The 15507-nt window shown below is 44.1% G+C and overlaps 1 protein-coding gene across 1 annotated transcript; it reads left to right on the top strand.

The window, feature by feature from the left end:
• Window positions 1-8328: 8328 nt before the first annotated feature.
• On the top strand, window positions 8329-11234 carry LOC308685868 (EEF1A lysine methyltransferase 3-like). Its single transcript, XM_081357927.1, has 3 exons — window positions 8329-8698; window positions 10168-10279; window positions 10632-11234. Exons 1-3 carry the CDS (start codon window positions 8531-8533, stop codon window positions 11018-11020), a joined length of 669 nt encoding a protein of 222 aa, XP_081214053.1. The 5' UTR covers window positions 8329-8530; the 3' UTR covers window positions 11021-11234.
• The last annotated feature ends 4273 nt before the right edge of the window (window positions 11235-15507 follow it).

Genomic DNA, 15507 nt, shown 5'->3' with positions numbered 1-15507 from the left:
CAGGGTTAACCCTCTTCACAGGACTGACACACACACAGGGTTAACCCTCTTCACAGGACTGACACACACAGGGTTAACCCTCTTCACAGGACTGACACACACACAGGGTTAACCCTCTTCACAGGACTGACACACACACAGGGTTAACCCTCTTCACAGGACTGACACACACAGCAGGGTTAACCCTCTTCACAGGACTGACACACACAGGGTTAACCCTTGTCGTAGAAATTTTAAACTGTATATTAAACTAACCATGTTTCTAACCATATTTAACATCTAACCTTCTCTTTTCAGGCCTAACATGATAACACTTTGAAACACAATGTACTAAAACGTTTTGTCCTGTGTTTTTGGATGTTGTATTCATTCCCCTTTGACTTTGGTTGTGTGAGTGTATAAATAACACATTTGGGAATTGAAACTAGACAGATGACTAAATTTGAACCTTGTGATTAACAATGAAGTAATCATTAAAGCAAAGTTTGCTTTACCTAGTAACAGGAGGGTTTGCATATGAAGAACCAATCAAATTGTGGGGAAATTATGTAATGCGGTATGACATTTATGCCATACCTCCATACTATAAAAACTGTTGTATATGTGTTTTTCGGTGGGATTCTCAATGGAATTTGTCTGAGATCCTCCGGCCTTTGCTTCTTGGGAGAGATTCCCTGAGAACTGCTCGGGAAGATCTCCTGGCCGTGATTAAAGCATTTAGAGGACATTTGCTAAGGTCTGTTTGTCAATTATTCCTGCGCAGGAAGAAATCTAGTTAGGGAAGCAAGTTAGTTAGTTAGACTATTTATTAAGCGTCGATTGGAGACGTTAGGGATCGTCGATTGGAGACGGCCCAGGGAGATCGTCGATTGGAGACGGCCCCGGTATTAAGCGTCGATTGGAGACGTTAGGGATCGTCGATTGGAGACGGCCCAGGGAGATCGTCGACTGGAGACGGCCCCGGTAGACTTAGGTACTTAGTTAGGTTTAGGGAAAAATCCACGACACCCTCTTCACAGGACTGACACACACAGGGTTAACCCTCTTCACAGGACTGACACACACAGGGTTAACCCTCTTCACAGGACTGACACACACAGGGTTAACCCTCTTCACAGGACTGACACACACAGCAGGGTTAACCCTCTTCACGGGACTGACACACACAGGGTTAACCCTCTTCACAGGTCTGACATACACAGCAGGGTTAACCCTCTTCACAGGACTGACACACACAGGGTTAACCCTCTTCACAGGACTGACACACACAGGGTTAACCCTCTTCACAGGACTGACACACACACAGGGTTAACCCTCTTCACAGGACTGACACACACAGGGTTAACCCTCTTCACAGGACTGACACACACAGGGTTAACCCTCTTCACAGGACTGACACACACAGGGTTAACCCTCTTCACAGGTCTGACACACACAGCAGGGTTAACCCTCTTCACAGGACTGACACACACAGGGTTAACCCTCTTCACAGGACTGACACACACAGCAGGGTTAACCCTCTTCACAGGACTGACACACACACAGGGTTAACCCTCTTCACAGGTCTGACACACACAGCAGGGTTAACCCTCTTCACAGGACTGACACACACAGGGTTAACCCTCTTCACAGGACTGACACACACAGCAGGGTTAACCCTCTTCACAGGACTGACACACACACAGGGTTAACCCTCTTCACAGGACTGACACACACACAGGGTTAACCCTCTTCACAGGACTGACACACACAGGGTTAACCCTCTTCACAGGTCTGACACACACAGTAGGGTTAACCCTCTTCACAGGACTGACACACACAGCAGGGTTAACCCTCTTCACAGGACTGACACACACAGCAGGGTTAACCCTCTTCACAGGACTGACACACACACAGGGTTAACCCTCTTCACAGGACTGACACACACAGCAGGGTTAACCCTCTTCACAGGACTGACACACACAGCAGGGTTAACCCTCTTCACAGGACTGACACACACACAGGGTTAACCCTCTTCACAGGACTGACACACACACAGGGTTAACCCTCTTCACAGGACTGACACACACACAGGGTTAACCCTCTTCACAGGACTGACACACACACAGGGTTAACCCTCTTCACAGGACTGACACACAGCAGGTTCTCAGAAGAGGACTGCAGAGTTCTGCTGTTCTAATAACAACGAGGCTGATGAACACAAGGCCACTCTGTGTTTGCTCTGAAGTCTTTAAACACAGCCGCTCTGAGCCTTTGACAGATGTACAGGGATCACAGTGGTCAAAGCTCATGTGTGCTTCCAGCATTATTACTGGGAAACGTGCAGGAGATCGCTCCTCAGAAGCTCCTCGTCAGTCCGGGGTTCCAGATGTGGACTGGGACTCTTCTGGTCAGTCGCCACTAGAAACCTAAAGCACGTTCTGATGATCATGCTGAGATTCAGTCATAAGTGGACAGGAATTTATTTCATAACATGACAACAAAGAAGAACTGAAATAAACTGAAGCACGAATGGTCATCTCTAGATTGTTAGAACTGTGCCATTCTCAATAGTTTTAATAAAAAATCTTAATGCTTATGCTTATTTGAAAGCTCCAAGTGTGAATGTAATAGCAATCAAAAATAGTTATGCATTATTTGTGCACAGCAAGTCCAAAACTGATGGAAGGATGCCATCCTGTGGTGAGGCCTGTCCGAGAACTGAAAGCCTGACATATGCAATAATAGTTAGAAAAATAGTATGATAAATAGTTTGGCTCATATAGTATGATATATTGAGAATATGGAGCTCATTGTCGAGGAGGAAAAAACAGTGAGATTTAAAGATTAAATTCAATATAGCCTACAGCTTACTGATGATGCAGACTATATACAGGCAACAGATGAACCATAACACGAATGCAACATTTTCCAGCGTTTTACCATAGAAAAACATTATAAAGAAAATGCTTTAGCATTTCCGTCGACCAGGCTACACATTACAAGTCGTGCTCTCATTGGCACAAAATAATTTAGATGAGATTAGATAATAACGCAATAATTGGTATTTATAAAAGCAAACTTGACGGGAAAATGTGCGGTCCTTCACGCAAACTCTGACCCAGGCGTACGCGCAAAAACGGGTGAAATGAGAAATGGCGACACCGTCGGCAGAAGGAAGAAACACGTGAAAGTGTGTGAAACTGTAGACCGTTGTGTAAAAGAAATGGCAATACTGCCTCTCATAAATAACATGAAGACTTCACAAAGCAAGTCTTACAATTAACATCCTACACGAACACCCGTTTGATCAAACGAAGATTACAACAGAAATGCAAATTAACACATAGAAAAGTGAAATATGTTCTGCAATAATATTGGCATGTTATGCAATTCATCCTCATAATAACACATCTGCAGCTTGTCAGATGCAATCAAATGGATGGTAATAAAATGCCATGATGCCATCACAATGCGTAATGACGCACAATGGCTGATCTTCGCGTGAGTGAAGTTACGTTTCTTGGTTGTCCTCTCTGTGGCTGCGTTCGAAACCGCATACTCAATGAATAGGTACTTAATTTCAATAAGTACTTACTTAACAAGCGCTAAAAGAGTAGGTACTTTATAGCCAGATCTCGTTGAGTATGAATGCGAACCGGACATCTGCCATGTTGACGTTATCATGTGACCTAGGACGCGTTATCACACACGACGCAAGGACAGGTGGAGCGATGGAGGGACTCGTAAGGACAGGTGGAGCGATGGAGGGTCTCGTAAGGGCAGGTGGAGCGATGGAGGGTCTCGTAAGGGCAGGTGGAGCGATGGAGGGTCTCGTAAGGGCAGGTGGAGTGATGGAGGGTCTGTGGAGTGATGGAGGGTCTCGTAAGGGCAGGTGGAGTGATGGAGGGTCTCATAAGGGCAGGTGGAGCGATGGAGGGTCTCGTAAGGGCAGGTGGAGTGATGGAGGGTCTCGTGAGAGCAGGTGGAGTGATGGAGGGTCTCATAAGGGCAGGTGGAGCGATGGAGGGTCTGTGGAGTGATGGAGGGTCTCGTAAGGGCAGGTGGAGTGATGGAGGGTCTCGTAAGGGCAGGTGGAGCGATGGAGGGTCTCGTAAGGGCAGGTGGAGTGATGGAGGGTCTGTGGAGTGATGGAGGGTCTCGTAAGGGCAGGTGGAGTGATGGAGGGTCTCGTGAGGGCAGGTGGAGCGATGGAGGGTCTCGTAAGGGCAGGTGGAGTGATGGAGGGTCTGTGGAGTGATGGAGGGTCTCGTAAGGGCAGGTGGAGTGATGGAGGGTCTCGTAAGGGCAGGTGGAGCGATGGAGGGTCTCGTAAGGGCAGGTGGAGTGATGGAGGGTCTGTGGAGTGATGGAGGGTCTCGTAAGGGCAGGTGGAGTGATGGAGGGTCTGTGGAGTGATGGAGGGTCTCGTAAGGGCAGGTGGAGTGATGGAGGGTCTCGTAAGGGCAGGTGGAGCGATGGAGGGTCTCGTAAGGGCAGGTGGAGTGATGGAGGGTCTCGTAAGGGCAGGTGGAGTGATGGAGGGACTCGTAAGGACAGGTGGAGTGATGGAGGGTCTCATAAAGGCAGGTGGAGTGAAGGACAGGTGGAGTGATGGAGGGACTCATAAGGGCAGGTGGAGTGATGGAGGGTCTCATAAAGGCAGGTGGAGTGATGGAGGGTCTTATAAGGGCAGGTGGAGTGATGGAGGGTCTCATAAGGGCAGGTGGAGAGATGGAGGGACTCGTAAGGGCAGGTGGAGTGATGGAGGGTCTCGTAAGGGCAGGTGGAGTGATGGAGGGACTCGTAAGGGCAGGTGGAGTGATGGAGGGTCTCGTACGGGCAGGTGGAGTGATGGAGGGTCTCATAAGGGCAGGTGGAGTGATGGAGGGACTCGTAAGGGCAGGTGGAGTGATGGAGGGTCTCATAAGGGCAGGTGGAGTGATGGAGGGACTCGTAAGGGCAGGTGGAGTGATGGAGGGTCTCGTACGGGCAGGTGGAGTGGTGGAGGGTCTCATAAAGGCAGGTGGAGTGAAGGGCAGGTGGAGTGATGGAGGGTCTCGTAAGGGCAGGTGGAGTGATGGAGGGTCTCGTAAGGAAAGGTGGAATGGTGGAGGGTCTCGTAAGGGCAGGTGGAGTGATGGAGGGACTCGTAAGGGCAGGTGGAGTGATGGAGGGACTCGTAAGGGCAGGTGGAGTGATGGAGGGTCTCATAAAGGCAGGTGGAGTGATGGAGGGTCTCGTAAGGACAGGTGGAGTGGTGGAGGGTCTCATAAAGGCAGGTGGAGTGAAGGGCAGGAGGAGTGATGGAGGGTCTCATAAAGGCAGGTGGAGTGAAGGGCAGGAGGAGTGATGGAGGGTCTCGTAAGGACAGGTGGAATGGTGGAGGGTCTGGTAAGGGCAGGTGGAGTTATGGAGGGTCTCGTAAGGGCAGGTGGAGTGATGGAGGGTCTCGTAAGGACAGGTGGAGTGATGGAGGGACTCGTAAGGACAGGTGGAGTGATGGAGGGACTCGTAAGGGCAGGTGAAGTGATGGAGGGACTCATAAAGGCAGGTGGAGTGATGGAGGGTCTCATAAAGGCAGGTGGAGTGATGGAGGGTCTCGTAAGGACAGGTGGAGTGGTGGAGGGTCTCATAAAGGCAGGTGGAGTGAAGGGCAGGTGGAGTGATGGAGGGTCTCGTAAGGGCAGGTGGAGTGATGGAGGGTCTCGTAAGGGCAGGTGGAGTGATGGAGGGTCTCGTAAGGGCAGGTGGAGTGATGGAGGGTCTCGTAAGGAAAGGTGGAGTGATGGAGGGACTCGTAAGGGCAGGTGGAGTGATGGAGGGACTCGTAAGGGCAGGTGGAGTGATGGAGGGTCTCGTAAGGAAAGGTGGAGTGATGGAGGGACTCGTAAGGGCAGGTGGAGTGATGGAGGGTCTCGTAAGGACAGGTGGAGTGGTGGAGGGTCTCATAAAGGCAGGTGGAGTGAAGGGCAGGAGGAGTGGTGGAGGGTCTCATAAAGGCAGGTGGAGTGAAGGGCAGGAGGAGTGATGGAGGGTCTCATAAAGGCAGGTGGAGTGAAGGGCAGGAGGAGTGATGGAGGGTCTCGTAAGGACAGGTGGAGTGATGGAGGGACTCGTAAGGGCAGGTGGAGTGATGGAGGGTCTCGTAAGGACAGGTGGAGTGATGGAGGGACTCGTAAGGGCAGGTGGAGTGATGGAGGGTCTCATAAAGGCAGGTGGAGTGATGGAGGGTCTCGTAAGGACAGGTGGAGTGAAGGGCAGGTGGAGTGATGGAGGGTCTCGTAAGGACAGGTGGAGTGATGGAGGGACTCGTAAGGACAGGTGGAGTGAAGGGCAGGAGGAGTGATGGAGGGTCTCGTAAGGGCAGGTGGAGTGATGGAGGGTCTCGTAAGGGCAGGTGGAGTGATGGAGGGTCTCATAAAGGCAGGTGGAGTGATGGAGGGTCTCGTAAGGGCAGGTGGAGTGATGGAGGGTCTCGTAAGGGCAGGTGGAGTGATGGAGGGTCTCGTAAGGGCAGGGGCAGGTGGAGTGATGGAGGGTCTCGTAAGGGCAGGTGGAGTGATGGAGGGACTCGTAAGGGCAGGTGGAGTGATGGAGGGTCTCGTAAGGGCAGGGGCAGGTGGAGTGATGGAGGGTCTCGTAAGGGCAGGTGGAGTGATGGAGGGACTCGTAAGGGCAGGTGGAGTGATGGAGGGACTCGTAAGGGCAGGTGGAGTGATGGAGGGACTCGTCCATGGCACCATCTCCAGGATTCAGCTCTGGGCTCCTCATCCTCAGTGCTCACACCAACATAACACAAAAGCAGTCATTTTAACCGCACAATGTCATTTGATTTCAGTATTATTTAGAAGACAAAACCGCTTTTTTTCACAAATGCCGCCGTCATCTTTCCTTGCAGGTCCTGCTCCACCACAGAAGATCTGCAGCAAATGCACAGAAATCAAGAATCAGAAAAGTGCTGTAATAGCTCTGTTTGAAATTACAATAATTAAAATAAACTACAACTTAATATTTAAATAGTTGTTGTTATTCATTTCTGTAGTATACTCACTCAAAGCCTTTGATGGCAGCATTCAGCTTCATGAGCTCCACCGGATAAACACACATCTGTTCATCTGTCCCTGTAACATCCAGACAAGATTCACATTACCTCTGATTTATGAGCTCAACACTACATGGTAATGAACTGTAATGGACTGATAAATAAAATAATATATAGATAACTTAAGTGTAGTTACTTTATAGATTTGTTCTACATAATAGCACACATACATCACTCAGATGTCTATTTCATGTTGTGATGTGCTCTTCTGCAATATAGAAGATTTTCCTGTCAGATGTAAATGTACATTTAAAATAAGCGTCTTTAAGATGTATATGGTTTATGTAAATCCACTTTAGAGAAGTAACTTACGTGTCCTTACTGGAGCTCCACTGATAGCTAACGTTATACATAATAAAACGTGTTTTTACAGCAAAATCACAACTATACTATACTCACTCGATTTGGATGTTCTCTTTTGTTCTGGGCGGCAAGTGCAGTAACTGTAACATCGGGCATATTCTGTATTAAACACATATTTATACCGACTTCATCAGGCTCAGAAAATTCTTCACAAAGAACACAAAGAATGGCCTTCTCAGCTGCCGTAGTTGCAGAACAATGTATTCAACGCATCACCGTTTCTGTTTAACAAACGTTGTGCAACGTTTGTTGGGGTTGAACGCAGCCCTGTTTCACAGTCTTCACTCTGGTCCTCTTCAGTAGCGCCTGTAAGTGATCTCTCTCATGCAACTTATCATATTAACAAACAATGAAAAGCACAGTGGTAATGTATAATAATATAATCTGAAACAGTACTAACAATGTCTAACATCTATATTCTTGTAGTGTGACAATATATAGCTATCAATCAACAAATTACTGTATTTACACAAATCTTTCTTGAAATAGAAAGAAACTGGGAAACAACAGTACTATAGTCTGTATAATAGATATATGATCCGTGAAACAAAGAATTATAAATTCATTACAGTGCACACAAAGCAAAATGTAGATGGTTAACTCAAAAATAAAATTATAATTTTTTTTAACATCAAGATTGTATGTAATGTATAAGGGAAAGATGCTTGTACTGATAATTTCTTTCAAAGTGTTTAAATAATAACTTAAATGGTATTTTTTTGCAGTTCAATTCAATGCTTCTATAGTGTGACATTGAAAATGTTGTCTCCCATTTACATAAAATAAAAACGAATAAAAGTTTGAGAAGTGTATCAGTGCAGGATGCAAGAAATGTAATTTCAGCAGAAACACTAAATGATGAGAAATCAGAGACTGTAAACAGACAGTGGCAAATGATCTAAAAACTTAATATTCAGAACAATATTCCAACTGTTGACGGTAGCAGTGGTCGTCTCTTTTGGGTCTGGAGGCTTTCCGTCCTCCAGCTGCTTATTTCTGTCACTCTGTGTTAAAAGCTTTCCTCTTGAACGAAACGAGGAGACTTTAACACTGTCCTCCAGCGGGAGTGTTTCAGAGACAGCGATGATGATGAGGAACGCAGATCCTGAACTCTCTCTGTTTCCTGCAGACTGCCGTTTATTTGAGGACTCGTTCAGCGCGGAAAACACATACCGAGTTTCTGGACAGAACATCACAATTCATCAGTATTACTGCGCAAACCTGGGCGTTTCTGCGTCAGTGTGGGACTCCGTGAGTCTTTATTAATACAACTATTTACATATTGAGTCAGCAGCTTCTATAAATAGAGAAGTAGGCTACGGTGACCGGGAAGGACATGTTCGGTTCACTGAGGTTTGTTGTTGTAACTGAAAGCTGATAATGTTGTTGTGGACACGCATTTAAAAGGGACTCTGTGTAGGAATTTCTCCCATCTACTTGTGAAATTGTATTTTGCATTCAAACGAATTATGCTCTCCAGCGCCTCACTTTTTCAAATGCGCGTTGCATCTACGGTAGCCGTTATGTACCAAAAAGCTATGACAGGATGTCTTATAATAGCACTTCGAGTTTTTCTTCGGGTGAACAGGTTTGTTATTTAAAACAAACTGAAACTTGAAACAACGAAAAAAAGAATGTTACAGTATGAATTACTGACTGTGAAAAACATTAACTATGGTAATTAGTAGTAATGCCTTCTTTACTCGTTATATTTTTTGAAGTACGTGCATTGTTAGATATCATCATCATCATCATCAGAGCCTTCTCTAACGTTACTTTACTCAATAGCTGCTATTCATCAAAGAGTCTGTTAAACTTTTAACTATAAATGTTCTACTGTCTATATAATAAAGTACACAACCAAGCAATGAAAAAAAAGCTTGTAATTAAGACCGTAACATTGACTTACCTGTCGAGAAGAAAACAGGCAACTTCAGGGTCTCTTTTGAAAGCTTTCTCCTGCATTAGCTATCATGACATTAACCCTTGTTGTAATCTCCGGTCACGTTTCCTTTTACGGTCTATTTTGGACTTTTTCGACGACGAGGACTCCTTATCCTGTGACTCAGCATATGTATGAATGAACGGTGTATAAATAACCATGCAGTGCATCCTTTTAAACTTGCCGGGGCAGTAACAAGCGCCTCTCTCTGCTCTGCTTCTCCGCTTCTGCTGACTTCAGTCACGTGACGCTGGCTCGGAACGAAAACGCGTTGGCCTAGTACTTTTTGTCCCTCTCTGCTATTATAGTTTTTCAAGATGGCGGAACTACATGGAAGCCTCCGTGGACCTACCCGTCCCATGTATATAAAGATAATAAATTCTTCGTTTACGAGGATTAGTCTGATCATTGGCATAGGTATTTGTACACCTTTGAGGGCATATTTATTAATAAAAATATTGATTTTAGATAATAAAATACCTACAAAAGCTACACATTGTCCCTTTAATGCGTAAACAAACCTGCGTGACCATAGCAACCAGGGATTATCACAAAACGGATATCATTAACTAATTAATATTTTATTTTTAATTAGGAATTCCGCAATGTCTTTGACATTTTATAATGTCTTTGGTCAGAATTAAAATTCTATCTGATGAATCTATTAAAAGTGTAAAACTAAGTAAAAGATATAAATAAAATCCCATTATATGTTGGGAAAAATGTAATTTAAGTCATTTCTTTGATACACTTGTTGATTTGCACTGTTTCGTCATAGGCTCTTCATTTATGTCAGTTCTTTGAGAAAGAGTCTCTGGATCTCAGTGGGAAGCGGATAATAGAGTTGGGAGCGGGAACGGGGCTTGTTGGAATAGTGGCTGCACGATTAGGTAAAATATTGATTTATGCTTGTGCAATTGTTGGCCATGAAGTTCTCAAAATGCTGACAAATTTGGAAATGTCTGAAATCCTTCTTGATTGTCAGCTTACTTTTTAACTCTTTTCCCTTCATGGAAGGGATTAATCATAGGGATTGAAGAAATGGTAGCAAATAGTACACAGTTAACATTACTGGCATGATTTCTCATTCTTGAATAACTGTTCTGCCATTGAAATCTGGCGTCTTTTATATCGCCATGGAAGTAACTGAACGCACATCTCACACTCAACTAAACTTTCACTGTTAGAAACATGACGTGTAATGCCGATCCTAACTCGCAGACAATCTTCTGTGGTCTTCAGGAGCCCAGGTGACCATCACAGACCTGCCTTTGGCCCTCGCTCAGATCGAGAGTAACGTTGAGTGTAACACTCCTCTCTCCGGCTGGCCCTCAGCCGCTCCGGCGGTGCTCCCGCTGTCCTGGGGCCGTGACCACGACTCCTTCTCCTCCAGCTGGGAGTTCGTGCTGGGCGCTGATATCGTCTACATGCCTGAAACCTTCCCTCTCCTCCTGGACACACTGGCTCATCTGAGTAAGGACGGAGCTGTGGTCCTCCTGGCGTCCCCGATGCGCAGAGAGCACGGCACTCAGGACTTCTACCACAGTGTGTTACCACAGATGTTCAAGGTGGAGCTGGTGCAGCGAGATCCTGAGAGCAATATCAATATCTATAAAGCCACTCTGAGATGAGTCCGGGATATTGGAGCCGATCTCAGCATCTTCGGCCATGAACAGGGAAACGCCGGATGGACAGTCCATCACATGAGGCAATATTAATGAACTTTATATCTGGAGCTGGGAGGTTTGAATATGTACTATATTTATACATTTATTTATGAATAAAAATGATCTGCCATATTGTAAACTTCAGTAAAATTATTGTTCTCCATTAAATTCTGGTGTGAAAATGAATGTTAATTGTAAGTTACTGACGGTGTTGTGGAGTACTTACATTCTCGTCAGAAACTTTAAAAATCATTTGATAGATAGTTGATCAGTAGTTTTATATGTTTGAAATGAGTCATTGTGATATTTCAGATAGTTGTAGAGGAAAGGCTTTAAACACACAGCTATACTGTATGATTATAATAGCTATTAGAAGATGAAGAACGGCTCACTGTGGATGAGATACAGAGCTTATAGATACAAAGCAGCTTATGCAATTAAACAGTAAAATCAGGAAACTATATATCTATTCTTTTAACAGGGTTACATCCATGAGGCTTAGCTCGACTGCCCGTAGTTACATTAATGTTGTCAAAAAGAATATAAAAGTATCTTAAAAGTGCAAATTACGATACACCGGAGTCTTTCCATGCAGATGGATGTCAATCTTTGGAGTAAACTGTATTTCGTTAGTTCCTCTAATCAGAGTCGGATTGAAAGCAGAGGTGTAGAGTCCAGGGGTCAGAAAGTAAAAGTCCTGCCATATGTTTATTCCACACATGAACTCAGCCAGCTGATCTCACTAATGAGTTCTATAGTTCTGAAAAACTGTGCTAATTAAGCCCCTTTCACACAGAGATTCCGGAAAATACATGGATAAAGTGACCCGGGATTTGACCCGGGTTCGTTTGATTTTGGTTCATTCACACTGCCAGTGATTTTCCTGAATCAGAGAGCGCGTTCACACTAGGGATCGACCGATATGCATTTTTCAGGGCCGATGCCGATACCGATTATTACAGATCAAGTAGGCCGATAGCCGATATTTTGAACCGATATGTGTCTAGTGTAAAAATTAAAATTAATGTCAAAATTAAGAATAAAAAGGCTTCTGACAAAGACTCTCTTTAAATTATTTGAACATATCTTTAATTCAGAGAACTGTTCATAATAACAACATTAATATTAACAAACATAAAAAGTGCTGGGAGCATCCAAATAATAGAGGTGACTATTCTGTACGCGTACTGTATGTGTGTGCGTGTATATATATATGTGTGTGTGTGTGTGTAGGCTATGTATGTTATATTTAGCATTTTATTTGCAGCTAATCACTACACCTGCTTTTGCATGCATAATGTCAACATTATTCAATCACACACAAACCATATTGTAATAGTGTGGGTTTTTTCCTCTTTATTTTTGATGTGCGAAATGTTTGTTTGACTGTTTATCACGACGATACAAACTAGGAAGTATACAGGACAGCGTCATCCAGAAACGTGCAATGTGAGATTATTGACAACTAACGTTATTCGTCAAATGAGAGAGCGCGGCCGCGGAGATAACTAAATCAGGAATAGGGAGCTTGCGTTAGAGCGTCAGAGCTCGCGCTTGATGCCCTTTCAGCTCTTCAAAATTGCATAATGGTAATTCTGAATCTGTGACAAATTATTTTGCAATCATGTGAGAACAAAGCAATATTTCTCCAAATATGCGCAATTTTTTTACTAAGAGCCCCAACAGAACGGACACTGCTGTTCAGTGAAGCGATGTGAACAACACAAAAACCGCAGCAGACGTGAGTGAATTCATTCGTGTTGATAATCTATTCACAATATAACGTTAAGTTGGCCGAATGGTGAGAGAAATAGGTTTTAGTTTCACTAACACTGATGTGAAGCTCCGTTAAAGCATATCACTGCAATGACGGACATTGACCGGGAATTCATCACAGTATAACTGTGAACGGGGCTTGTCATCATAAATCGATTATATTTAGGTGTTTTGCAACTTTGATGTAGTGACTTAATGCAACTTCAGGAACGTTTACTGCTTTCTTACCTTCGAGAGATAACTGATGTGTGATGATGATCATTGATCACTGAAGCAGCTCCTGTTAGCAAGTGCTTTCGGTGTGAGAGCGGAACATTTTCCAGCCGCGCCAGCCGTATTGATTGGCCGGACTTGTGACTCCCAACAAATCAGATGGTCGATGGGCGGGGCTTAGTCTAGGCCACAGAGCGGTGCGCTCTGACTGAGGTGGCTGGATCACTGCCAGATCGCTCATTTCAAAATAAAATTGTTTTATCGGCAAATCGGTTTTGAAAATGGCCGATACCGATAACAATAAAAATGCTTAATATCGGCGCCGATAATCGGTCGACTCCTAGTTCACACACAACCCGTAGAAATCCCGTAAAGACACGTGACATCAATGTGACTTGTAATGTCTCAGCAGCGTCTTCAGTTTGCTTATGAGCTGCGGTCTCTCTCTCGAGAAACCACGCTTGTGCATTTTTTTCTCTGATTTGATCATAAACTTGCACATTACGTACCGTTTCACAGCTGGCGAACGATCCCGGCTTCAGCGTCATCACTAGGACACGGCATTATTGCGGCTTTCAACTTGGCATCGATGCCGGGTCGTGTTTGCGTTCACACAGAAGGCGTTCTGGCAATTTGCCGGGATCATCGCGCTGTGTGAAAGGGGTATTAGCAAATCCAGGTGATTGGAACAAAATACTGAGGAGGACTTTTACTTTCTGAACCTGGACGTTACACCTCTGTTTGAAAGCAAATGTAAAATAGCAAACAGCTCACCTCTCTAATGCGAACAATACAAGTCACAAATACACAAGCCATGTTGTATCTGTAATTTAATATTTAAAAATTCCAAACGTTTGCATCAAACTTTACAAGGTGCCATTTTAAATGTGCATTACATACACAGATTAGAAACCTAATACATCAGCCACACTACACTAGAATACTTTTCTAATAGCCTACATTTGAATTTGTCTTATGTATGGGATGATTATAATATCAAAATGATTAACACGTGCAAGCACACTTATCAATGAACTTGATACATGTTGCAGAAATGTTTTATCCACGCCTTTCAACTTGCGTGTGCAAAATTCAAAATTGAATGAATGTGAAGCAATTTGAACAAATAGAGACATTTTTGTGAAAACAAATGTTTTCCTTTGTATTAGTGTATCATAATTTGCACATGCAACACAGAAGATGTGCATGTGTGGATCAGGTGACATGCGTGCAGAGTCGATCTCATTTGATTCATTTGGATTTTGAGACTTTCTTTTCGCGTTTTTTTTTTCTTTTTTCGCGTTTTTTTTATATGCTTTATTGAGCAAAACAATGTACACAATGTTAAACAGTACTTATAAATATGAAACAGTGCTCATATTTTTTCGTTTTTTTCACCACTCCCCCCCCCCCACCTCTCCCCAATACACTAACCCTATCCCCTACATGGGATCCCACCACCTGATGCCCCTTGCTCCTAGAAGACAAACTCAATACAATACAAAAAATTACGATAAAAATAATTAAATAATAATAATAATAAAAAAAAAAAAAAAAAATCTTGCATTGGTGGTTAGTTACACTGTAGATCCAAAGGACATAAACATTTCACTCCTCAGGTATGATGTCTAAGGAGTCTATGATGGAAAGCAAGGGGTTCCAAGTTTTATCAGATCTCCTCAAGGAGCCTCTAAGGGAGAACCTTAGCCCCTCAAGTTTTAGATTATATAGGACTTCCTTAATCCATCTGTCATATGATGGAGGCAGGGCCTGCTTCCAGTTAAGTAAGATCAAGCGTCTAGCAAGCAGGGTACAGAAGGCCAGAGAGTGTTGTGCTTCAGCTGTTAGAGTGTTGCCATGTGATATACCAAAAAGGGCAGACAGAGGATTTGGGTTTGTTACACAATGGTAGGCCGTGTGAAGAGTGTCAAATATTTTAAACCAAAAGTCTGCTAGCTTTGGACATGACCAGAACATGTGGATGAAGTCTGCAGGAGATTGGTTGCACCTATTACAGGCATCTGCAACATTGGGGTAGAACTTGGACAATCTGTGGTTAGTGTAGTAAGTCCTATGTATTAGTTTACATTAAATCAGTCCGTGCCGTGCACAGATGGAAGAGTTATGGACTAACTCCAGAATCTGGTCCCATTGGTCTTCTTCAATATACCCCAAATCCTGCTCCCATAAATCTTTGTTTTTTTGGGGGGAAATTAGAGAAAGTGGAATCAAGGGCTTTAAAGATATAAGAAATAGCCCCTCTCTGATTGGGGTTTACTTTGAGAAGCGTGTCTACCAAAGTCTCTGGAGGTAGATTTGGAAAATCAGGGTAAGTTCTTTGTACAAAATGCCTAATTTGAAAGAAGCGAAAAAGGTGAGCAGATGAAAGTTGAAACTTGGCTGACAGGTCGGCGAAAGACATGAAAGTACCACTGTCATAAAGGTCTTTGATAGCTATGATT

This window comes from Scardinius erythrophthalmus (genome assembly GCF_964197995.2).
Source record: "Scardinius erythrophthalmus genome assembly, chromosome: 25".
In the NCBI taxonomy this organism is placed as follows: domain Eukaryota; kingdom Metazoa; phylum Chordata; class Actinopteri; order Cypriniformes; family Leuciscidae; genus Scardinius; species Scardinius erythrophthalmus.
The sequence above is the reverse complement of the archived record's forward strand: the minus strand, read 5'-3'. Positions and strand labels throughout refer to the sequence as shown.

What these genes read in the sequence shown, in the direction of transcription:
- LOC308685868 (XM_081357927.1), top strand. Translation starts at nt 8,531, where the DNA reads ATGATGATGAGGAACGCAGATCCTGAACTCTCTCTGTTTCCTGCAGAC. An exon ending in CTGCGTCAGTGTGGGACTCC is followed by an intron (nt 8,699 to 10,167) that starts GTGAGTCTTTAT and finishes GTTTCGTCATAG; the next exon opens with GCTCTTCATTTATGTCAGTT. An exon ending in AATAGTGGCTGCACGATTAG is followed by an intron (nt 10,280 to 10,631) that starts GTAAAATATTGA and finishes TGTGGTCTTCAG; the next exon opens with GAGCCCAGGTGACCATCACA.